This window comes from Clarias gariepinus, chromosome 23, assembly GCF_024256425.1.
Source record: "Clarias gariepinus isolate MV-2021 ecotype Netherlands chromosome 23, CGAR_prim_01v2, whole genome shotgun sequence".
Lineage (NCBI taxonomy): Eukaryota > Metazoa > Chordata > Actinopteri > Siluriformes > Clariidae > Clarias > Clarias gariepinus.
Window position 1 is genome coordinate 8,313,584 of NC_071122.1, and position 27,606 is coordinate 8,341,189.

Below are 27,606 nucleotides of genomic sequence, written 5' to 3' on the forward strand. Positions count from 1 at the left end.
ACACACACACACTACTTTACAGTGTAACTGAAGCAGTAAGGTACAAAACACATAAGACAATAAACACAGCATTGCTTGTAAATTCAGAGATGGGTTAGTTATGCCTGAAAAACATTTGTCTAGAAATGCCCAAACTTAAAACCAGACGAACAGTTTCCAGCCGCACTTTATTTTACAGTACAGACGCATAGTTGGAGTGACTTTTAATGATTTCATTGATTTTGTACATTATTCAAATACAGGATCTAAAAGTAACGATTGTGAAAATGTGGAAGATTCTCTTGATTGCACTTATTAGTTAAATGTTTTAAGGGAAAAATCAATGATTGGTTGGTGTGAGATGCAGATATTAAAAAGTGCAAACGCCTCTGTTCTTGAAACCAAATCAATAAAAACGATACCATAATCAAAGGGTTATTATAAGTAAAATCATATTAGTACAAATGCATTAAAATAAATCTCTGATTTGAATTACACCTAGAACTACTGCTTATTCTGTAGTTTGGATTTTCATATTGCTACATGCAGGGTACTGTATGTATCATATGTTACTATCTAAAGTGCTTGAAATAAAGTACAAAATCACCCCTTGGTCTTTGAATAATGAATAGGACAAATAAAACAAAGTAGAAAAGTCCAAAGTCCAAATGGTTGAATACAATATTTTCATGCTATCTATACTGTAAAATAATGTGCAATTTCAAATTTTACATGCAAATCCAGTATTTCTGCAATCATAAACCGCTGCATAGGAAGCATCAAAATAATAAGCATACACTGAACACATCATTTCTGCTACAGTAGAATATTTGGTTTGAAAATCTTTATGAGCAGTCGTCACGACATTCCATTCAGCATGAAGTCTGTAACCCATCTCTGAATCTTTTTACTTGGACTACCTGACAGTGTTGAGCACACAATTCTTTTTAAACAAAGTGACAGATTAGATGATCCAGCCACAATTTCTATGTTAATACATATTGTATATACTGATATTGTTAGACATATTGAGTATTACCAATCAGCAATATTAGGGCATACAGGATATGAAGATTATTTTATTTATTAAGTAAATCATAACTCTGTATAACTCTGGAAATTGATTATTTTTTTAGGCAGTTAGGGTGGTGTAGAGGAGCACTCAATGAGGTGCAATCAGCACTGCTTGTTCAAATCCAATAGCTTGGGTGTGTGAGCGCTTAGAAACAGGTCAATCATTTTAATTTGCCTCCAAAGGGAGACTTGCTAAAGGAAAATGTTTCTTCTCAGGAGTGCATTCTTCCAGAACTATACAAGTGAGATACAAGGGGTGTTCAAATCAAACCGGGACATGTGATCAAATTTCTAATGAATGAAGGCGTAACACTGAATGACATATTACAGAAGACTTCAAAATGGTGATGAAGTATTTAGCTACAGTAAAACATTTAAATGGTACAAATGTTTTAAAGAAGTTTGTACGAACATGAATGATGGTCCCAGCCAAAGTGGCTCAGAACTCAGTCATTCCCATTAACATTCAGTGAGATGGAACGCCTGATCCTTGAAAATCAATAGAAAACTTGACACAAACCTGCGCAAGTAGTGTACATATAATCATTCATCAACACCACTTGCCCATTACAGGAAGTTATTACCACATCCCCTGTCCAGTTCTGACCTAGCTTCAGGGAATTTCTACATTTTTTGGCCATTAAAGAGGTTGCTGGGAGGCCAGCGTGAAACAGGCAGCATGAAGGCAACTCCCTCGCTGCAGGAAATTATATAGAGAAATCAACGTTTTTACTCTCATCACTGTTGAGACACTGTGTGTTCTGTTCTTTTGTACACTTAAAAGTCCCAAGTTAGACTTGAACGCTGCTCGTACAATACACAGAGCACACACTCCTGTGTTTTTTATATACAGTGAGTCTTTTCTTCCATGCTTATTTGATGTTTTTCACATTAGCTGACTTTAAATTTATTCTGTTATTATAGAACTGTTTTAACGTTGAGAGTACACGTTGCTCTGCAGCAGATGGTTTTGGCCCCCACAGAGCACTGAGCTCAACAATGTGGAGGCTGTTCTGGGATTTTTACCTGCAGATAAAAGTGTATACATGCAGAAGAGCTGTAGATATTCTACAAGACGCAGAAATAAATCAATTTGCAAATTTCTTGTACCACAGTGAACCTGTAAAAATTTTATATAGAAATTTTATATATATTGATTGTTGTTCCTGCCCTTTATAATCCACTTTTGATATTTGATATCTTTACTTTGTAGACTACTACACATAAATATTGCCAATATGCATTCATAATTAATCATATTATTGTCTGTATTTTAATTATTTATGTGTGTTATTAATTTTGTTCGATTTCTATTTTTATTGATTAATTAGTTCCTATTAGAATAATATTTGGTACAGGAAAAAAGGTGATTCTTGATTTTATTACATTTATGAGCATAGTTTTGGAGTTGACTGCATAACAAATAAAACCATATATATATTTTTTTACTTTCTTAAAATAAATAAAGAAGACAAAATAAGACTCTTAAAATGGGTTACTGTTAGAATAAATGTTTCTTATTGATGGTTAGGGGTTCTCGCTTTTTCAAACAGGCTCTAGAACCCTTCCTGAAAGGGCACACTTTGTTGTAGGGTTCTATTAAAAAGTGTTATACAGTAAACCTTTTAAAATGATAAATATTTGATTTTGGTTTTATTTCATATTGCACATATTCTACTGTAGTCTTATGTTTTTTAAGAATATTTACATTATACTGTACAAAAAGAAACCCCAGTAAAATTCTATGTACAGTCTTGGAGAAAAACAAACAAATCTATTACCTGTCTATTTTGGGGCAATCATTAAAGTGTAAGCACTGTAACATAAAGAACCGTACATGCAGAGGACTTCTATTCAATCACTCATTCATTATCATCTATACCGCTTTATCCTGTATTCAGGGTGGCAGCAGACCTGGAGCCAATCCAGGAGACTTACAGTAGGGCATGGGGCGGGGTACACCCTGGACAGGCTGCCAATCCATTGCAAGACACACCCACATTCTACAAGCAATTAGGGAACGGCAATTAGCCTAATCTGTATGTCTTTTGACCGTGGGAGGAAACCAGAGTACCCGGAGGAAACCCACCAAGCACGGGGAGAACGAACATACAAACTCCATGCACACAGAAAAGGGAAACAAACCCAGACCCTGGAGGTGCAAGGCGACAGTGCTAACCACTACACCACCGTGCCGCTGGCTTCTATTCAGTAAGAATTAAATCTCATTAAAGAAGCTTTATCTCTCTAAGGCTCTGAGTTTCTATTTAGGACCCAACAACAGAGCCTGTACTTTTTTCCCCTCTCAAAAAGGGTTTTAACTAGAGCAATATTAGGAAGATAAGAATCCCTAACTAGCCAACCATGACAAGTTCACTTAGCATCTCATTTTAAACAAATCCCAATTCTCAAGTGCATGATTTCATGTCAAGTCTGTCTAAATAGAAAGCACTCTAATTCACTGAAATTGGTGTTCCAGTGTAAGGATAAATCCAAATGGGGTCCACGTTAAATTTTCTGTGGTTTATCTTTCTTTCAAAATATTTTTTTATATAACAGATCTAATTGATCCAGGTAAATTGTTAACAGGGTTTTTTTTTTTTTTTGCTTATTACGTGATTTAAAGTTTTAATATACTGTATATAATATATTAATGAGCTAATGAAAATCACAGAATTTTACACAGAACAACAATCAACAGATATACCAATATTTCCTTTTTTTTGAGTAAAATGTAAGCAGTGACATATCACAGCATGAAAGAAGCGCATTTCTCCTTCCCTTGCCTCCATAACTAAGTGAATATCTGGAAGCATGACATTTAAGTTAAATATGCAATTTCGCAAATACATTTAGATATGTTATTTTATTATACATTTGTATTCACACATTTCTGAAAAGCAAAAATAAATCTATATTTATTTTTTTACCACACCTCCACCTTTTTAAACCATTTAAAACTCTTATTGTCCCTCGTTTCTAAGTATCATCTTTGGCAGATCTGGGCATGACCGTTAGATAAGACAGAGGGCGTAGCGGGACGTAGGAGGAAATTTATTTTTAAAGTGCAACATTTGAGTTGTTCATTCCTTAACTAGATATCACACTACTTTTTTATGCTGTTTGTTGATTATTTTAGATCTGTGAAGAAAATAGGAAACTACCGAATGGCTTTCTTCCTACCTTAGACAATAGAATTTTATATTGTTATTTATACTCAACCCACAATTTTTCTTGTAAGCAGGCTACAGCCTCTATTAAAACATTTTTAACTAGACTTTCCATCTTATTGATACTAATTTGGCACAATAGAATAGCAGCAGTCTTTGAGACTATTAGTATGATCTTATTATATCATGATACTGATTGTAATCCATTACTGAGGACAGCAAAATGTAAGAAATGAACCACTAATTTGAAATACTATGGCTACGTTCCATGTTTCCATGTCACATGTATTTATCCATCGATGGGAATAATCAGCCTTTTATTTTTGTAGTGCAGGTGTGCCCTGTTGTTCTTCTCATCCAAAGACATTCTTGTTCATGTAGCTGGTGTCTGATTGTTCATACAGTCCGTTGTGTTTAGTCTGATTTCCTGCTCATTCTTCGCTCTCCTCATCCTCGCCTTTGGTACCTTTGCTCCAGCGCTGGAAGCAGTGAACGGTGGAAGCCAAAAAGAAGCTGGCCATGATGGCCGCTACGGACACGGAGATGCCCGAGAAGATGATGATGAGGAAGTCGGTGAGGGTCAGGGTGATCTGACACTCCCGGAAACTGTCCTGGGAGAGCTGACTGAGAGGCACACGGCGGCCATCGGTGGGCAAAGAGCACTCCATACCCTCTATACCTGCAAAAGAACAGAGGTTAATCACACTTATTTTTTGTTTCGCATCTGTGCCGCCGTGTTGGGATTCAGCTGTAAGTCAATGAACATTACAATGCAGAAAAAACAAAACAAATTTAGTGTAAGTATCTTAAATCCAAGATTTCACATTATGTGATTACAACAGAACAAATATAGCCCAGCAAGTCAGCCTGACCCGGCACATTCCTCCTATATTATTCTATTAATTAATAAATCATGTCATGCATTTTTGCAAAACAAGTTATTGTTCTCGCATTAAGCTCCTATTCACCAGCCTGTCTTTGCTCACTCTCAAGAATGAAAAATGCAGCTTAGCATGTAACAAAGAAACTGTAAACCACAACATACTTTGTTTTAAAGACTCATAGTCATAGATCATGTGACGCATTCTCCATAGCTTTTAAAGTTCTTATTACACTAGACGCTGTATTTGAATGAGTGCATTACTATTGTGTGTTTTGTGTTATTACTGTGATTTGAATTACAGCAGTATTCTTATAGTCAGAGATGCTGGTACAGAAAATCAAAAGCACCTTCTGACCAATCTGACTTCAACAGTGCGAAACCAGTGAGAAACAGGTGCAGATGATGAGAGATGAACAGGTGAACTGGTGATGCTGAATGCTGGGTGGTTAGAGCAGATGAAAGAAGAAATGAGGTTGCTGCTGAGGTTGTTACATTATATAAACAACCTTTTTTAAAAATCTTTAGGTACTTTGAAGAATGTCATATTGAAACATTTATTGCTATTTATTTAATTGAATTTAATATAAAGAAATGAGTAATGGCTTTAGATTTTTGCACAAAGATTTTTTTTCTTGTAGTGTGGCAAGTCTGTCTTTGGTCAGTGGTGTACTGACTTTTTCATATCTATTAAAACCCCTTATTAAAAGTTCCTAATCCTGGTTCAGGAGGACCTCATGTTCTGCACATGTTAGTGGTTTAGTTGTTTTATCTTACCCACTTCAATTCCTGAAAGGTTTTTAATTATCTGATTAGTTAAATCAGGTGTGGTGGGAGCTAAATTAATTTAAGTCAGTTAAATCGAGTTTGGGAGGCTTCTATTAAAATGCTCATGTGATTTGTCCTACCACCAAATGACAGTAAATCAAAAGTACAAGATGTCTTCATAACCTTTAATAAAAAAATTCCCATTTAGCATGCAGATCAGATTTACCCTGTCACAAATAAGAACATTCGGCTCCTCATTAACATTATGTTTATTTAGGAATGAAAGATGACAGTAACCAGAAATAGCCCAGTATTTATGGCAGTGTTGGTGGTGGGGGTTGAGGGGAAACATTGACCAGTGCTGGAGAGAGACACTATAAATCTGACAGGAAGAAAGTGCTCTTAAATTCTAATTAGCTTTAAAACAAATATCTCTGTTCTCCTTAATGTCCCTGCTCTGTCACTTCAAAAGACTATTATAAAAAGATGTCGATAGCTTTGAAGATTTATTCTACTTTGTGAAACGTCGGCTTCCTATTTTCAGATCATGTGATAGTGCCTCATTGTCCGATGGTGATGCTTTGAGTGCTTGCGTTTGTATTTGGGATAGGGTTTGTGCTTTTAGTGCTGTTGATTGATACTTAAAGGAAATTAGCATAAATGACATTTAAGGAAATGGTTGATCCTTAATGGAAATAAGATGATGTGCATGTGTGTGTTTGCGAGAGAGAGAGAGAGAGAGAGAGAGAGAGAGAGAGAGAAGTATACAATGCTTTATGTTTGCACTCATCCAGGATTATATAAATATTTATATAATCATTAGATATCTATCTATTTAAAGACTTGTTTATATAAATGTAAATCCTACAGCAGTGTTAATTCATTTTCATTTACCAAATACAATATAATCTAGTGGAAAGTAGAACTGGAAACTCCTTCTGATTAATCACCTATACTGGATATCGATGATGGGAGTGAGATTTTAGAGTGATGGAACATCAACCATGAAAACATCAAGATGTTTTGGGCAAACAAGGTGAGATCACTTTAGTCCATTAAACTAAAGCATCACCATACCAGGACAGGTTTTCATTCTTTCTACATTGTAAGGTCAAAAAGTGCATTAATCTCTTTTAAACAGTTAATGGTGAGATGTGTCTGGTACTTCTGCTCTGTAAAGACTTCATAACGCCTCTAATCTGAGGTGCTGTTAATTGGTCATTTTTCAGGCTGATAACTCTAAATGAACTTCTCGTCTGTGGCAGAGGTAGGTTTTGGTCTCGCCCTCCTGGGACGGCCTTCATGAGAGCCAGTTTCATTATGGTGCTTGACAGATTTTGCAAATGCACTTGACAATACTGTTCTTGCAAGAACTATTACAGAAAGGCTGACCTCTGTGTCTTAAAGTAACAACTAACTGTTGTTTTTCTTGTTGTTACGTAATTACCCAATCCCATATGTGTTTTTTTATAGTTTTGAAATCCCCAGTATTGTTGTAGAATGTAGAAAATAAATCACTAAACAAAAACAAAGAAATTTGCAAGTGACCCCAAACTTTTGAACGGTAGTGTATATACAGTAACATATATTATATATTAATATATAATTAATATATTTTTTTCAAACTGCATATACTGTATATACATACAGTACATGTTTATTAAATTCAACTTAAAGAATGCACTTGTCTTTACATTTTTACACTTATTTGCTACAATTCACACTAACTTTTGTCTTTCCATGTTAAAATATCCTTTCCTTTACAAGTTTTTCCTCCATCCTTTTTTGTCAAACAGTTTATTTGACTTTTGCTTGGGGTTAAGAATTTAAAAGTTGCTGTCACTTGCTGTTGTCTCTGAAATAGTGTCTGTGTCAGGCATTTAAATAGAATAGCCTTTTGTGCTTGCTAGTGTAAAAACGAGGGTAACTACAGATTCTTTTAAAACGTTACCAAAATTATGCAAAGATATTTGGATCACCTACATAAAAGAATAAAGTGCCAAGCAGATGGTAATTACACTTTGCTAAATGTCAGCAGAGCTTTTATCAGCAATCGCTCTAATGAGATCTGTGGGGAACGTAAAGCATTTCATTTCTCGTGTATTTTACAAAGTTGTAACTTCTTGATCACTAAAGTCTGGCGATAATGATGTCGTCTGCACATTTAAGAGCAGTTCATATTACAGCATGTCTCGTGTGATGGGCTATACTTAAGCATTAACCAAACTCACAGGAGGCAAAAAGAGATAAATGGTTTCTATTTATATTGGCAGAATTCTCTCAGGCCAAGACTCATCTCCCTTTTCTATGCTAAAGCAATAAACTTTCGAATTTTTTTTTTTGTGCTGTTTGTTGGGTGTACATGCCTTAACAATGTCTCCGAAAGCCGAATAATTCTTTTGTGATGAAACATTCTAATGATAAGATTTTTAATATATGGCTGAGGGCTTATTTGGGTCATTAACGCCCTGCTTTCAGGAGACATTGATAGACCTCATTGTTTTAATGGTGTCATGCATCAATACATTCCAGGATGAGAGAATATATTTTCCTCCATGGACTGTGACCTGACAATGGTAGCTCTGTGATTTATTTGGAACACTGACATCTGGAAGGCTATAAGTAACCTGCAATATCTTGAAGTCATGACTTTATAAAGCACAAGTCATATATCAGCTCTCAAGGGCAGGTTTGAGATCAGTGTAGTGCAAAATCTAAGGATGAAGGTATTTGGAATCAAAATGCAACTGCAACTCTGGACTTTTTTTTTTATAGAACTCTATTTTAATATACAGTAATTTAAGATGTTTTAAATTAACATGTGGCATCACAGTGGCTTAGTGGTTAGCAATGTTGCCTTGCACATCCATGGTCAGGGTTCGATTCCGGTCTTGGACATTGGACGAATTGTTAAAATTCAATGGTCACCATTGGCCTCCAGGGGCCCTAGTTGGATTACAGGGGTTCCTAGATAGATGGATGGATGATTAAGTAGTGTACCATACTGCCTTTACAGTACACACTATATATACACCGAACACTGTATATCAGATAGATGATGTAATCAACCTCTCTATTTCTTTCATGGAAGAAAAGTGGAGCAGCTAATATTATTCAGCACACAGGAAAAGTTTCTAATATGGGCACCTAATTGAGATCTAACAAGTGCTGAGTGAACAGTTACCCAATTCTGGAAACAGGAAATAGTTTTGAGTCCTTTACAATTTACTATATTTTATTTATTGAGGAGAACTTCAACTGCATCACTGGGTTCTGGACATCTGTCAGGATCAACTATAGAAAGGCGTGCATAAAATAAGTATTTATTTTTTGATGAAAGCTGTTTGACGTTTGTGTTCTTTGTTAGTTTTTAAAGCACAAATACAGACCAACAAAATGAGCAATTTTGCACCCTGGACAACACTCAAGTTTCGATTTACTTTATATCCCAGTCTGAGTTGCCCCTGTATAGTCACAGCTGAGATTTTAATGAAACAGAGACGGACTTCACCCAGCAGTGGGTCCATAATGAGTCATCCAGCATGCTGTCGTTCTGCCCTTTTCCAAAACTCACACAAAGGACAGAGATAAAGGGCAGGAACAAAAACATTACTCCCTCGTGTACATCTGTGTCACTCTGAAAAATCCTGGTTTTTAATGTCAAGCCTACTGGTAGAAATATCTGTTGCATTCACAGCAGTATAGTTGATCCATCCCCTGGCTGAAGAGGACAAGCTGTCTTGAAAAAGACAAAGCTACTCTATCATTTTACCTGTGTGAAGGTTATGTCGGGCTTGAGTTAATGAGATGAAGCGATCGAGCATGTTCATTGAAACGACGCATATCAAAGCAGGCCAGGAAAAGCCAAAAAGACAGCCGGAAGTATTGCTTCTTCACAGATTGCAGTCGGCAAAAGTGGGAAAGAAGTAAGAACAGTTAGATAGGTAGATGCATTAAAATTGAAAAGCTTACGAAAAAGCACAATTACATCTTCAGAACGTCTCTGTTCCACCCAGTGAATGTACAGCCGGGATACCCAAAGCTGTCTTTGGTATAAACAATTAGGACTGCCATTTTTAGAATTAAACACCATGCCCATAACAATAAGCTATTTGAAAGAATTGCATGAAATTAGCCTTTCCTGAAAACAAACTAGAAAATGCAGCTCAACTTCCCCAAGCATCATTAGAGCTTAATATGTTGTCAAAACGATTAGCAAAATAGGTTAGATTACAAAGGCAAACTATGTCCATTAAAATCCTCTCAACCCAATTAACATATTGCAGTGCATGCTTTTTAAACATTTAGCAGGTGATTGTTTTAACTAAAAAACAGGGTTCCTCAGTCAGGAGGTTACGACATTGAAATTTTAACAAACCAATTAAGGCAAATAACCAATAACTTGGGTCGGTGTGCATGGAGGTTGCATGTTCTCTTCATGCTTGCTGTTTTTTTTTTTTGGTGGGAATTGGCATTCTCAAATTGCTCTTAGTGTGTGAATGTACATGTGAGTGTGTTTGTGTGTGCCCTGTGATGGATTGGTGTCCCGTCCAGAATGCCTAAATTTATTTAGATATAAAAAAGTATGTGTACACTCGTTTAAAGAAGACATCTACTGTATGTGTGCAAATAAAAAAAAAGGATAAAAACCTCCATGTTTGTCCATTTAATCTTTACACAATAAGGAAATATTACAAGACGGACCTTACTGCTTTTATTTTCTCATGTTATTAATGGTATTTTGTAAAAAAAAAAAAAATTTATCTTGCAATACTTCTACCACTATTTCTACTACACCATTCCCATATTATAAAGCTGAAACTATCATTATTGAAGATGTTGGTAATTGTTCCTAAATGGTGCCAATAATTTTAGGAATATTGTGATCTTTCTTGCTACAACTCTTGTGCAAGACCATTATGCAATATGTGTTTACATAACATTGCTTTATAACATTTATTCATTCATTCGAGTACCGAAATGTAAAAATAGTCTCAACCCTGTGTGGATTAAATCGTTACACAAAGGGGAGGACGAATAGCACTAATGTAGGGAGGATATTAAATCGGAGTATAACCCCATGGAAGAGTGGGAGAGGAGGCACTCACGTGTCATAATCACAGTGTGAGAGTGTGTGACGGCTGAGGATGACTCACATGCATCAGGAGGGGTTTTCCCCTTATGCAGGGGACTTGATGACATTCAATGTCACAAAACATTTTCTTAACCGCAGCAGCTAAACACACCTATGCAAAATGTTGCAGACATCCACTTACAATGTAGAGTTGTGTGTAAATACAAACAGAAAGAGAGAGAGAGAGAGAGAGAGAGAGAGAGAGAGAGAGAGAGAGCATATACAGCTGTAAAGTTTAGCATATGACTAAATTTTCCAATAAAAAATTACATTAAATAATAAAAAATTGCAGCATTAGTAGCTTTTCACTGTAGTATTTTTAACTATTTCCCTAAATATTAACACCCTTACTAAAGGTAAAAAATTGGAATTGCATGTAGCATTATTGTAAAACAAATGCTGTTTTAATACATTATGTATGTTTAATTTATTTTTTTGCACGCTTGTATTAAAATTTTGGCACATATAATGAGGTCATATGTAAATACTATTAGAAAGGAGCAAAAATGTTTCCCATTAAAATATTTTCCGAAGGTGTCAATGAACCACAAGTTTTAATGTAATCCTAATTTCATTTTATTAAAAGAAGCATACACCAATCAGCCATAACATTATAAAAAGTGATCATCTTGTAACAAGCTTTCAAAAGCAGTGAGACACTCTAGGCAGTGTTCTGCTGGAAAACTTTGGGACCTGGCATTCATGTGGATGTTACTTTGACATGTACAGTGCACTGGAGAAAATAATTATTTGATTTCCTGTAGATATCAAAAGTTTGTCCACTCATAAAAGAATGAAGGGGCTATAATTTTTTATCATAGGTTTATTGTAAAGAATAAAGAATATAAACCAAAAATCCAGGAAAAGCAGATGAAACAAAGGTTATCAGAGGTACAAATTAATTTGCATTTCTATAAGTTAAAAAGTATTTGATCCACGAGAAAAACATCACTTACTGTAGTACTTGACAAGCACAGAGGTGATAGGTTTCTTGTAGTTTGTTGCCTTGCTGGTATGTTTTTGGTCATGGTCTACTCATTTCCAGGAGGTTCTCATCCAAAATGTTCTAATACATAATACAGTATGATGAGTTGATGCCAAATAGCTTACTTTTGTTCATCTCATTCTCTGGCAAACTTCAGTTAGGCCTGTACATGTGCCTTCTTGAGAAGGGGGATTGGTTTCAATCCATAGTGGCGTACTGTGTTAACAATGGTTTGTTCGGTGACTGTGGTCCCACCTGCCTTAAAATCATTCACAAGCCCCTCCAGTTGTAGTCCTTGGCTGATCCCTCTCCTTCATGAATATCCTTACCCCACGAGGCGAAATCTGGCATGGAGCTCCAGATCGAGGGCGACTGATGGTGACTGATTTACATTTCTTTCATTTGTGAATAATTATTCAAACGATTGTCTCCTTCTCACCAAGCTTTTTGCTGATGTTGTTAAATTCTAACCTTGTGCAGGTCTACAATCGTGTCTCTGTTGTCCTTTGACAGCTGTTTGGTCTTGACCATGGTGGTTAGGTTGAAATGGAAGATCTTAATCTGATTGAGAACCGATGGGATGTGGATGTCCCTTACAGCCCTTAAATGATCTGCTGCTAAAATATTAGTGCCAGATCCCATAGTCCAGCTTTAGCGGTCTTAAGAAGTCCATGAGTTGATGGATCAGAGTAATCTCTGTCCTAAATGAGAGTCCTCCTCAATAATAGGCAGGTGGTTTGATGGGTGTAGTTTTTTTTACCTAGCTGATAACTAATGAATAATTGAATTGTGTTTAAAATGGTTATTATATATGCTGCATTTCTAAAATGGCTTTTGTGAAATGTTTTCCATAAAGTAGTTCTACTGTGGCATCTTACTGGCACATTCTGATTGCTGTAAATGAAGTAGTGAATGGTAATTGGATAAGCCTCCACGGAGAAAAAAAAAACACAGTGACCCTGTCACATGAACCTCTTTTTCATGCACGCCTGGGCCTGTATGCAGTCTGGCTCACGGGACCACAGAGGAGCTGTGACGCACAAATTCAGTCTTTTCAATCCCCATCATGAGAATGAAGCTACAGTTTAATGAACAAACACCAAACTTGTGGCTTATGATTTCCATCCTGATCTATTGTCTGGTGCTAGTCTAGTGTCTGATCAACACAGGGCTGCTGTTGGCCAGGAGTCAAGGACTGCTTGGAATTATACATGTGGCTTGTCCGCATTTAACCTGAACACAGGGCAGACAGCGGCGGATCATGTTTACACACTTTTTCCCATTAAAAGATTCATGGCAGTGGCTAGTGCTAAACTGAAGGCCAAGGGGCTGTTTATCATCCAGTCTTAGTTGTACATCAAATTCTCACCTCAACTTCCCCATGAAAATGGGATAAATGAAAACTAATATGGATTTTATTTTATATTACTTTATTTTATAATTGGCCCTACTTCAATACAACTGGCTAATTAATTCCAACCTTACACCACAGTATGGAGAGTGTTTGATGATTATTCGGGAAGGTTTCAGTTAATTTTCTACAACAGCTTCTCAGACGATAGTTCTGGCTATAATTCAATTCACAGGCTCATATTAATTAACTAATTCTAATTACCATTTCCATAATAACATTTCTCTTTCAGCCTCTTGGTTGGCAGAACAAATCCACAATAATCTTTTTTTTTTTTTAAATAGTTTTATTTAACAAACATGATATTGAATTGTTGATATGCTGAAGTTTTCTCTAAGGAGACATTTAAATGAATGGAGATCTCCAGCGTCAGTTCTCTAAACCACTCAAGAGGTTTTCCACAATGAGATGGTGAGATTGTCTCTAGGACAAGTTTAGTGTTTTCTTGTTTCTTGGTAACTATGGTAACTGTGGGTTTTGGTTGTTTTTGTCTTTCTAAATGTAAAAAGTATAAAAAAAAATAGAGGCTGGAAGTGATGGAATAAATGAATGTGTGTGTGATAAATATTTCATAAACTGTATTTTGTTCACACAAGTGCTCCTGTTTATATATACAGTATATATATATATATATATATATATATATATATATATATATATATATATATATATATATATATATAGAGAGAGAGAGAGAGAGAGAGACAAAATACAGTTTATAAAATATTTATTATATATTTAAATTAGTTATTTGTAAATAACTTGTATAAGAGCAGTATCAGGCTTCATCAAGCACACTATTCTGCACACCCAATCATTTTTTTTTTTGTATTTAAATAACACCCAAGAAAAACTCTATTGTGAAAGGTAAAGAAAATAATTTTTAGTCATGACATTTAAAGTCATAGGAAAGTTAGGGGAAAAAAAAGATAGATGACACATACTACAAATTCTGCGTGTCAGACAAGTACTACAAAAACATTGCCAAAGTTTTTAATTTAGAATTTCGGTAGATAGTTATTAGTGAGATGGCTAACATTTAGTAGTTTGTAGGTTTTAGCTAGGTTTGGTTAAGGTTTTTTAACATTTGCTTTTTCCATGATTTTACTGTTAGTACAGGTTCAAACATTAAGTAAATGCTTTTATACACTGCCTAAAATATCAGTCTGCATCAAACATAGAAAAAATGTAAGTTACTTACATTGTTTTAAAAACTGTGCAATGTATTATTAAAACTGGTAAGGATAGTGGTGACGCATAGTGATGGTCCATATATGGTATACTGTATACTGTATACTGTAGTGTCCACTGTATATAATGTACAATAACGTACAAGCCTCGCGAGGCAGTGTTAGGTCAGGTCTAGGCAATATGTGGCAATAAAACAAAGTCAGCTGATGACCTGAATGCACAGAGTGACCGAGTGACCAGGTTATCACATCTACTGAGTTTTTCTTCCCTGATGCCATGGTCATATTTCAGGACTCAAATTGTGAAAGTCTTTCATGTTTAAGCTGAAAGTTTCACTTATTATACTTAAGTTAGAAATCAGCACCAGGGTTTTATTTTTATAGCTTGTTGGACATCTATGACAGTTTTAGAACATCTGATCCTACTACAGGTAGTTAAAGATATTTTTAATCTTTGAATCCTGGATTCTGCATGTACATATTGCAAAGTGAGCAAAACCATGGTGCGTGTGATTGTGTGCGAGTGTGAGTGAGTGAATGAGCACAGCCGGGTACAGACCCAGTTAAATACCACAAAGCAAACCTAGATAGAACACAGTGTGGGGCTTGATCACTGTAGCATTACAGTCAGAAAAAACTTGCAGGAGATTATGCTGAGATCTTACTTTCTAAATGAGTTTCGTCTGTTCTACATATCTAGTAAACTCAACAATAAAATACATACATTTATTTCAGGTCATATGGACTTTTGACTAACTTTTGACTGTGCAGGATAAGAGCATAGTTATGAGAGTAAAAACTCCCTTTATTTCTCTATATAATCTCCTGCTACATGAATGCCCTTATTACAGCATTTCACTCGTGATTGGTTTCCATCAGTATGCCAGAGCTATGATCGGACTGCCTGCTTCACAGGACTGTGCGAGTGGTGTTTGTAAATGATTGGCTGTACAGTTCCCACAGACTAATGCTTCTTTTCTGCAAGTTGGTGACAAGTTATGCATAGATTTTCAAGGATCAGGTGTTGATCGATGAATGCTCACAAGAACGACTGGGCTCTGAGCCATGTCAGCTGGGATCGTCATTCAATGTCTTTCTTTAAAATGTTTCCTCCATGCAAATGTTTTACTGCGGCTAAGAGTCTCATCACTGTAGCATGACTGAAGTCTTCTGCAAATGTCAATCTGTTTTATGTCTTCATTCATAAGAAATGACTTCATACAAATCATACAATACAAATGCACACTTGAATTGTACGGTGATTGACAAAAATTAAATATGGGCCTTTTGCCTGCTTTTATTATTTAAAGGAAAAACTGTTTAATTGATGAAGTAATTTCCTATTTGGCTCAATGCAGCATAAAGCTGACCATCACAGTAATTTTCAACCCGAACAAACACCCTGATTTTGCTCTGCTCATGAATACAAAGCAGTAGACCTGCCATGAAGTGGCTGAATTGGATAGGTACCATAAACCATAAAACCCTAATAAGACATAAAATTTTATATCGCGGCCAGACCATAAATTGGACACACACACATTCAGAAGGAGTCTGTGCACTCAATGCTTTTCATCTAGGCTTTGGGTACCATAGAAAAGCTATTAACACAGGTCAATCACCGGAGATGTTTGAATCTATACTTTATGTAATGAATTTAATAGGCAACATTTGTTTCATATAATACAAGTGCATGATTGTTGGTGTAATGTCAATCAGAATGGAAAGAAGAGCAAACTTATTGTGTTTTATGCACCTATGATATCTTACTTCATATTATTGTTTCAGGTACAGTAAGTTCTTTATCCTTGTCAGGGTCAGGGAAGATCAGTGAAGAGTCTATCCTTGGACAACTAGAAACGAGGTGGGCAAATGCACCCTGAATGGGATGGCACTCCATCACCACAGGGCATTACAGGGGTAATTTATTGTGTTCACCTAATGCCATGGCTTTGGGATGTGGGAGAATTCCAGAGAAACCAAAGGATACATAAACACACTGAAAACATATGAAAGTTCACACAGGCTAGCCAAGATCACCTGAGATTGAGATCAAACTGGGGAACCCATAGCTGTGAGACTAGTAATACTAGTTCCAGTATTCATCAATGACCCTCATACCTATTTACCCTTTTTCCAAATCCGGTCTTTATACTGTATGTGATATTATTTCTATTAATATGACATTATGCTGTAAGAAAGGTCACATCCTGATACTTAACTGTGTGGTTTAAATGAGAATTGTGTTCAAACCAAGTACATTAATTGACCTGTCCTTTTACGGCAATGAATTAGGTCAGTAATTTTGTTAAGAGAATTATGTTGCCATGAAGGACAACTGAGTTCTGACATTACCTGTAGAACGTAACTACATCAGGCATGATTTACGGTAAGATAATATTATGTAATTATGATTAAAGGCAATTTCCTGCTTATTCCTGGAACAAGCTTTATTATCCAAGACAGCATGACAGAAACTAGGTTTAATACACACTCTTGCTAACATTACACAGCATGTAATAAATCAGAACTCTATGTATAAACTTTTTCCAGGCATGCCTTTTTCTTTTCAAGAATATTATAGAAGGATCATTCATTTGCTGTAGTCAGAAAATCCATCTTTGTGTTTAAAAGGATAGTCCATCATGTACAACGAGTCAGCTCATCTAATGGAAAATGTGGAGCTTTGTGAAATGAGCTATCTAAAGTTCGAATGGTGTTTCGACTGTTAGGTTCAAGAGGGTAATAAACCTTTGCAGGGGCATGAGGGCCAGTGTCATTTTGATTTAAAATCCACATCATCCTCAATGGCAAGTTCAGTAAGGAAATATGATACAGGAGATAACTGGGCCAATATAACCAGCGTTTTTCTACATTTTAAATGAAAGCAATGACATATTTAGCATTATTTATACATTAATAGAGGGGCAGGGGTAGCTAGGTGGTTAAGCTGTTAGACTGCTGATTGAAAGGTCCTCAGTTCGAGACTTGATGCTGACACTGTTGGACCCTTGAGTAAGGTCCTTCACCCCCCAAAAGCAAAGATACAGCACAACCGGGCATCGACCTGGCAATATATTCCCAGCATGAAGAATTCCTGTTGCAAAATGTGCCAGATTAGATTAACCTATACTGTTATTGTACATATTTGAAGCTAAATTTAATCAGATTGGATTAAACTTTGTCGTTTTGCAAAGTACATACAGTATATGAAGCCAATGAAATGCAGACAGTGGTGCAAGTTTCATTTCTTCCCTCAGAAATCATGGGGGTGCTAACTTTTTCTATGGATATACTGTATCTGAAAATAAACATTTTCTACCCACGTTTATACTTTCATGCAGAGGCCCCAAACAAACTTTAAAAACGACTCAACTTTTACAGTATATTTTATTCTTTTCTTTTACATAAAATTGCATTGCTGAAATATTATATTTAAATATTTTAAAAATTATATATATATATATATATATATATATATATATATATATATATATATATATATTTTTTTTTTTTTTTTTTTTTTTTTTTTTTTTTTTTTTTTTTACACCCGTAAATCTTCTTTATTTTATTATCCAGAATTGTTCTCTAAAGGGAAACAACTATTTGGACTTTTGTCTACAGCTGCGTCAGATGGGTAATATTAGTCGTTGATGATATAAACCATAGTGTTTTAAGGGACAGTCTTGAAAAGTGGCTTTTTTGGTGGTTTCTAATGCTGCCTCATTGTGCTTTTTTATCTAATGTTTCATGCATGATATATACCTTAGGATCTGTAAATGCATTTTCACCCCCTTTCCATTTGCACATGTTTGGAAAGGTCACTTTGGTTTATTCTTTTTCATGACCATCCAGAGGTTGGCCTTCCCCTAAATCATGAGGAGCTAGTGAGGCAGAAATAAGCAGTAAAGTGAGATGAAGCTTCTAAGTGCAGGCACACTGGGCCAGTTGGCACATATGCCAAAGGCATGGCTCTGTTCACAGCTCCTGGGTGTCTGATGGTGCTGCTTATGCCTGAACCTTTTTTTTCTTTATTTTTCCATGTAATACCTATTCCCTGGACTGCATTAACTAAACATCCATGGTGAATGCATTTGCAATCCCTAATTTGTTCTATTCTACCAATTTACCAGTTGTTAACAGGGGCTTCTCTTGTCGATATATTAAATATCCCTTTGCCCAACCCTTGGCTCAAAACTCTCTAGGAATTACCAAAGACAGCACAAGGTCACATGTGTGTAAACATGCTGCGAGGCAGACTCATCAAAAGAATGTACTGCCAGTGCCAGCTCCACACTGTTCAATCATCTGATACCATGTTTAACCTCACCTAATCCACTGTATTTCCCTTCACTCTCTAAAAGGAAACGTTAAATAGAGTCCTTGAGACTTGATCGCTAGAGAAAGTCATCCCCTGAGTGAGCACAACAAACATCTGCCCCTTGATGAGAAATGACCTTGGCTGAGAGAATGTGACAGCTGGGGCCATTTAGTTTAATTTATTTATTTTCCCAACTTGTGCTTTTGTCATTTCAATCTTCTAATGGTATTACTTGGATGTCTTGTTTTTAGATGAACATATTGATAGTACGTACTGAAAGTTAGTGCATTTATCTAACATTCTTTTTGCCACATGCTGTATGATCTTCCATTGTGATCAGTAATTAATTGTTGGTAGATAGTACTTTCTTACTCTGCTTGTATTCTGTTCACTGGGTTAAATCTTCACATAATCAGATTTTGTGGTTCTGTAACTCACTTCATCTTCATCCCTTAGAATTACCAATGATGGCATCTGGGAAGAGCATTAATTCACTGCTTATGGATTTAAAAAATGTTTTGCTTTCCTTGTGATTCGAGAATAGATTCTGGTGTCCTTGTTTTTTGTGCACCTATGCATGTTAAACAGTGAAAAAAAAAAAAAAATTGAGGGGGGGGGGGGGGAATCCACCAAGCACGGAGAGAACATGCAAACTCCATGCACACAGAGACGAGAATTGAGCCTGACTGGGAATCGAACCCGGACCCTGGAAGTGCAAGGCGACAGTGCTAAAGTGCCACCTTAAAAGTTAAGTTCCTATATAACCTCCTATATATCATCTCTGGCTTTCTCTGCTATTGAAGTTTGCATGCTCAACGCCTACCAGTAAACTATACCTAAGATTCTTAGATACTGTATACTAAGATTCTTTAGCTGTATATTGATAGCAAAGCAAAAGGATTCCAGTAAAAACCTGACACAGGTTCTCCAATGTGTACAGTTCCGCAATCACCTTAAGCTGAGGACAATGTTTTCCAATCCAAAACCTACTGGAGACGTGAAATGAAAATGTTAAAAGCATATAATGTAAAAAAAAAAAAAGGCTTAATTCCCATTGACTCAGTGCTTGCTCCATAGTTCATTTTCCTGCTTTATGAATGGACCATGTAAGAGAAATACATTCAAGTCCCTATGTATGCATAAATATAAAAACCCACTGCACCCAGTGCTTCATTAATAAGGGTACAGTCAGAGGGGAAATTTGCATCATTGGCATGCTTACATCATGGTGTTTAGTCTCCAATGAAGCAAAAGGGGGAATGTTTAACGGCTCACTAAAAGTTGCCTTTTAAAGCAAAACAATTGCTTTAACTCAAATGGTCAAAATTAGCCTCTTTGTTACCTCAATCTACTGTATTAAGCAGCTTACTCAAGCAGAAACACAATGCCAAGGTCTGACAGCATTTCAATAAAGGAGATTTCTGCGAAAAATAAATAAATACAAGCAATATGCATTCACATGCATCAATATGCATGTTTGAAATACAAACCTAAAATGGAAAAACAGTCTCTTGGCATGATTGTCACGAGTATGACGTAGTCAGAGCACATCCCATGTGGAGTGGAATGCTAAATATGAGATGGGTTGAGAATAAGGGAAGCATGCTGTAACCATAGGAGCTTGACAAAATGCCGTATCAGGCTAAAAAAAAATGCCCTAGATTATCCGTCATTATTCTGAAACTTCCTTCATGTTGGGTGCTGAACTAAATTTAGGAAGGGTTCCCTGTTTAATTAAGTTACTATACATAGCAAAGCCTTGTATGAAAATATAACAATTATAACTGTAAATTCATCAATAAACGTTTTAAGCATGGATTAGAACATTTATTGTTTAACACAATTTCAAGAACTTACCATTTGGAAGCTTTTGGTTGTTTTCAACTAGCCAAGCAAAAAGGTTGGCAAAGTTACAATTGCACACCCAAGGGTTCCCCTCTAACCTGACGACCCGCAGAGAAGGCAGCTGGCTGAGCGCACCAACCTGAAGACTGGAAAGGGCATTTCGCTCCAGTTCAAGTTCTCGTAGTGAGGTCAAGCCCCTGAAGGCGTCCTCGTTGACCATACTCAGGTGTGGGTTGTTTCCCAAACGCAATTTGATGAGGCTCCGGGACTCGCCGAATGTTCCTTTTGGTATCTCAGTCAGGTTGTTGCTTCCCAAGTCTAAAAAAACAAGCCTGGAGGAGGTGCTCAAGGTTCCCGGCTCAATGTGAGAGAGTGAATTGTTCCTCAGATCCAGATACACTAGGTCACTGTAGAGCACGAGAAAGTCAGAAGGAATGCGCGGGATCCAATTGTTGGACAGCAGCAACCTGCGCACATCCAGCGGGATCTCGTCTGGGAGGCGAGTGAGTCCTCGACCACTACAATCCACCGTGTGAGGGTCCGGGCACTTGCAGGTGGCTGGACAGGTTTCCCCTCGTATTAGCAAAGCAAATGAGATAAAGGCAAGGAGAGGATGGACCCGGCAGACACATGGCAACATGGTCAAGTGGGTGTGAAGATTGAGAAGGAAATAGAGGGTAAGGGGAAACCGTGAAGAAAGGGAAGGGTCAGGGTCAAAGGGCAGGAATTTAGGAGAGGGAAGGGGAAGGGGAAAGCCCAAGGAGAGAAAGGAATCAGAGCCTGCATGGAAGCATCCTGCTGTCCAGGCGATGAAATGTTAAAAAAGATCTTGCATGTGAGAGATGTGCAGGCTGTTTTTCCAAGAGACCATAGAGGAAGCAGCTGTAGAGAGAATACTAGGGTACTGGCTTTGATGAGTGAAGGGAGGGGAGAAACTGTGGGAGGGAGAGATAGAGCGAAAGCAAGAAAAAGAAAGGGGAGGGGAACTGAACAGAGTGTAGTATGAGGGGAATTTTAAGGCAAGCCAAGAGGTAAATAAAAGGCTTCTTTTCATCATTCTTTCCCTCATTTAGCCTCTTTCGATCATGCATGACCGGCACAAAAGGATCCAGCTCATGTTTTCAGCTTCAAATCGCTCAGTCCGTCCATTTGTCACCCAGCATCATTCCGCAGGATTTATCGAGCGCCTATCAATGTGCGCTTAAGCACCTCAGAGCCAAGCATCACGAAACAGTCACGATCCTAACCTGAGAATTCCCCCAGTCGCATGCTGTACCTTTCACTCAGCCTTCTGCGTGGTGAGAATTGAGTTTCAGCCAATAATTTTTTAAGATGATTTTGCAGCTCCGTTGCTATGGTGCATCCAAAAAGAAATCCTCTGCATGCAGATTACACTTGTAGAAATCGATGTGCTGCTCAGCTGCTGTGTGCTTTGTTTCACTGCCCTCCTCTCCACGGTTATGATAACTGCATGAGTGAAGCATGCAGTCAACATGTGATGTCACTTCCTCACAAAAGGACATGCCAGTCATTTTCTTTCGAAAGATTCCTTAATGCATGGACATTTCATTTTTACAATGCTTTGTATTATTTTATTTCTGTATTTTAAACACTAAAAGCCAAAAAAAAAAGGGCAGAGTGACCACCTTAATTTCTTCCTGTTATTCATTATAAACTTTTTTAATAATGATAAAAAAATCCTTAATCCAGCCATGCTCTGCTAATGTGGTAAGCAAATGTTCAACCGTAATGAAGGTAAAAAAAAATAATAATAATAATTTTCACTTACATGAAAACATTACAAATCATTTGTTGACATTGCAGTCTTATGAGTTAACATAAACATCATATTATAATTATTAATGCAGTAAATCTTTTAATGTAAAATCTGTGCATATGCTTATTTCACTTGATGTGTGTTATGCAAAATAAAATGCTTTAGGCTTTAGATTTTAAGTCAGATTTTAAAACTATAAATTATACAATCTCCATTGCCTCCGCAGATAACTTAAATCACAATTTCATTGACCAAATAAAAAAATAAATAAAATGTAAGAAATTAAGTGGATCTTCCTAAGCTGTGATTGATTTTGTGAATGTTTAGTGCTGTGCAAAATTCTTGAATCCCCCTGATTCCTTCATATTTCGCTTCCAAAGAGCCAGACATTCTTTTTTTTTTTTTTTTTATATATATATATATTTATATATATATATATATATATATATATATATATATATATATATATATATATATATATATATATATTATCTTTTTTGTAGTCTTGAGGAATAGAACTCCAGGGGTCCGTTCTTCGTACGTCGCTAACTCAGTTATCTGGATTTGATTGTTGTGGATTTGTCCTGATCTTGGATTGTTTTGTTCTTCGATGCGCATGATCAGGACAACATATTGCTTATTTTATTTTCTTATGTAATTTGTAATTTGTAAACCATTAACCTATGAATTTATGTTCTAATATAATATTTAATAGTGATTATGTAGGGGGGGCAATCCATGGCAGGGGGACATTTCAGCGCATAACACGTGTTACAAAAAAAATTGAGCTCGCCATTTCGTCAACCAATCGGAAGGGTTGTGATCAGTGATTCTACTGTCGATGCATATCGCCTTTTAAACCAAAGCATGAGCGCGCAATAATCCTAGACAACTCATTCCAGCTCTACTAATTATCAACAACAGGTGAGCTCGAAGAACCAACTTACCCAGACTGTAATTAGCATGATGATCTCATCTTCGATGTATCAGTTTATCTCGGATGTGTCAAGCGACGTACGAAGAACGGACCCCAGGGCTCGTATTTACAAAGCTTCTTAAGCCTAAAAGTTGCTCCTAGTGATGAATTTTTAAGAAAATTCTTAGAATTATAACATTTCCCCCTAAATTTAGTACTAAATCCTAGTAAAGGTAAAATGATTCACAAAACCTCTTAACCCTAAAAACAGCTCCTTAGGTAAAAATTGTTAATAGTAAAGGGGAGGACTTTTAAGAGGCTTAAGAGTTTCTATAGTTGAGGACAAAATGGTGGAAATATTTCCCACACAGCGTAAAAGTAAACACTGCTCTTCTGTCCAATTTGGTCCATTTTAATTTTGGCTGTTTTAATGAACTTTTAAGTCTATACCAGAAACTTTGCATTAAATAGCCTGTAGTCATGATTATACAATTTCTTTATAACAAACATTATGGTTTCAGTCTTTTCTATTATTATATATTCTATTTTCACAAAGAGCGCATTTTAAGACCTTTACAGATTTTTTATTTCTGCGTCATTACTAGCAACGAGGTCAACCACACCTTCTCACTAAGATAAAGGTTTTTGTACTTTACTTCCCCAGAGTTGTCCTAAGAAGTTTCCTAAATCACTTTTAGTCTAGGACTTCCAACTAGGACTTTTTAAGCTAAGATAGGAGCTCTCTGAGAGAATTCAAAAAAAGCTTTGTGAATATGGCCCTGGGTTCCTGAAGGACTTTTGGCCTCAATTTATAGTTTAATCCCTGTATCTGACCAGTTTCAGAGTAGAGTTTTTTTTTTTTTTTTTCATTTGTTAAGCCACACAGTAACCTATGAATCAATAAAGCATAAAAGAACCCTTAAACCAGTGAGAAACAGGTAGAGTTGATAACTGATGATCAGGATAGGTAAAACACACACACACACACACACACACACACACACACACACACACATACAAAGATAAACCGAGTAAATACAAAGTGCAGGTTTTAAATAATCATTTCATTTATTTAGAAAAAAAACTTAGCAAAAAAGAAAAAAAAGAAAAATGGGAGAAGGGACAATACCTTTTTTGTGGTACGGTGGCTCAGTGGTTGAATGGTTACCTTAGACCTCAAGGATCCGGGTTCAATTCTTGCCCTTAGATGAGTTTGCATGTTCTCCCAGTGTCTGTGGGTTTCCTCCCACATTCCAAAGAAATGCAGATTAGGCTAATTGGCATTCCCAAATTGCCTGTGTGTGAATGAGTGTATAAGTGTGTGTATGTGTGTCGCATGTGATAGATTGGCACCCTGTCCAGACTCCCGGCTCCCCGCATCCCTGTATACACTCCAAAACTAATCTGTCCAAGATTACAAAGATGTTTTTTTTTTTAATTTTTAGCTGTCTGTTGTCATGTTTTTAGAAATAAATTACGCACTTAATTATTTCAGCTTGTTTAGGTTTAGTCAGCTGCTTCCGCCACTTAATCCACTTTAGTCTGATCCTGAATGTAAATGTTGAAGATATATATTTTTTCACAGTACCACAGACAGGCAAATGGAATTAAAGAAACAGACTGATGTGGTGGATCGAGTCAAAGGAGAACAAGTGTAGCAGATTGAATTGAGAATGAAATGTCTATGGTTTTAATGGGGAAAGCTGGCATGAGGAGACCAGCTAATAGGTTATGACCTAGACTGGCCTGGAATGATTCAGTTAGATAGAGGACCTGAAAAATACCATTAAAAAAATGACAACATTGGGACTGTGTGCAGTAAATCATGGCAGTCAGATTTGTTTACAGGGAGCTCATATCTGGTCCCTTGTGTGCTTCATTAGCCATAAATCAGTTTTGACATGTTGGGAAATGAAAAGCGGGAAACGATTATACAGTATATGATTTATGCAGTTTAACGCAAATGTTTGCATCTGTACTCATGTGTTTTTAAAAACATACAGGTCAAATATCAAAACAACAAAAAGTTTACATCTCCTAGTTAATTTATTTAAACAGATTTTTAACACAATGCTTTAAAAAAAAAAAAAAAACTTCAAAGAGGCTCAATGTCTTCAGTAGAAAAGTGGCAGATTTGCAACAAGTAAAACATATCGCTAGTAAGTAAAAGTAAAATTTTAATCTATAAAAATAGAAAGATACTCTTACTGTATATTGCATCTAAAAATGTACATTAACAGCATTTTGAAAGAAAGATAAAATTTCTATATTTGGTAATATTTTGGTAACAGATATAGAGCACATATGGTACAATAACAGATTCCAGTGGCGGAAAACTTACTAACTGATACAAAGAACTCGTGCTGGAGATACCTTTGATATATGTTGAACATTTCCTTATGGAAAAACAAAATTATTGCACCAGTGGCATGTTTTCCTTAGATTATGTAAAGCAGTTGCCATTTCAAGCCTTTGTGAAGCAGTTGTTACTATAGAAGCAATGTTACACAAGAAGTGCATTCATATAAATGTAATTATATGCATGAAAATTGTAGTTATTTTTTTGTACAAGGAATGTTCAAGTCAAACCAAGACTTTTCATTGTACAGTATAACATAACACGGACATACAGTTTTCTTTAAAAGGGTCTCATCACCATTCTGTGCTCAAGTCTTTATGGACGTCAATTGGCTTTACACCTTCATTCATTAGAAATTTCATCACACGTCCCGGTATGACTTGAATGCCTCTCGTACTGTCGCATTGCCCAACAAAAACAAAAAATTGTAGGATTACAGTGTTCTAATTTTTTGTACAAACTTGTCTAAAGCTGTGGCTACTTTACGATGATAAATGAGCAGCCCAGGGCAAAAAGAAAGCCATGAAAGTGTATCTGGAGCAGTGCATCTGCCTTCCATAATTGTGTGGTCTCCCCAAGGTCCAGGTCTCTGTTGTTGCTGCATAGATAACTGTGTGAGTATAAAATTAAGTCTCCTGCACTTTCATCCCAAAGGACTGTAGCCTGGTGCAGGAATGTAAACCTTTGAAGAAACCCTTAAATTAGCCTCAGAACAGGGTCTTATTAACATGCAAATGTTAACTACAATTAACTTTGCACTAAAAACAAACAAGGAGAAATAGACTTGCATTAAATAAATGAGTGCTGCATTCATAGATTTCATTGAGGTACAGTATTGCATTGTAACAGGAGAGTCAAAGTCTTCAAGCACATTTCAAAATTTCGATGGATCTGGTGGCAGATTCATGCATGTAAATTATTCCTTGAATTATTACTTGAATATTGTGACTGTATTAATTATTTCAATCAAAGTCACTTACGTAGTTGTGTATTAATTCAGAAAACAATTGGCTGTGTAATTTATAACCTGCATTTAATTTACCATCTTTAGCTGTAAAATCGATACAACAAATAATCGTGGGAGGCCTTTGTGAACATTGTATTCATTCCTATTTGAACGACCATGGTAAAACCGCCAATGAATGTTAATACACTAGGGGAAATGCCAATTATCTATCGCAAGGCAACAGCGCTAACCACTACACCACCATGCTGCTTTAGCAGTAAAATATCATAAATTAAATCCTTTTAAGGCAGTGTTGGATACTCTACTCTGATTAATCATAAGGTCTTGCTAAATTGTCCTTAACAGCAACTATGATAATAATGCATTTTTAAAAGTAATTAAGTTTATATTAGCATGTAACATGGTTTACCTGATGAGCAATTCACCTTAATAAACCATATTCAAATTACGTAATTTAACCAAACAAACTTTTAACTAAAATAAATGCACAATGGTTGACAATGGTTGTAAAGGTCAAAAGATTTTTCTATTTACATGATGAACTTTAAAGGGATGCCTTTAGAAAACTGACTTATTAAATTAGTTTATTTGTAAAAAGAAAAAAATCTAAATCACACCACTTTATTCATGCCATCATAGCATGTTTCTTCTTCACACATCTCACATTCAAGATTTTTTTTTTCAGCTAAGAAATAAACCAGGCAATTTATGTGCTATCAAGTTTACTCGCAATTTAAAGGCAGTCTGTAATTTTGTGCAATATAAACACTATGGACTGATATAGTCTTGCTCTAACTATCATCATATCAAGCCCTACACCATCATCTCAA

At 36.2% G+C, this 27,606-nt stretch overlaps 1 protein-coding gene across 1 annotated transcript; it reads right to left on the reverse strand.

Annotated features, from left to right (window-relative positions):
• Positions 1-3,765: 3,765 nt before the first annotated feature.
• lrrc38b (leucine rich repeat containing 38b) lies at positions 3,766-22,065 on the reverse strand. The gene is made up of 2 exons (XM_053484333.1): positions 20,770-22,065; positions 3,766-4,902 (listed from the first exon to the last, which is right to left on the reverse strand). Exons 1-2 carry the CDS (start codon positions 21,395-21,397, stop codon positions 4,655-4,657), a joined length of 876 nt encoding a protein of 291 aa, XP_053340308.1. The 5' UTR covers positions 21,398-22,065; the 3' UTR covers positions 3,766-4,654.
• Positions 22,066-27,606: the final 5,541 nt, after the last annotated feature.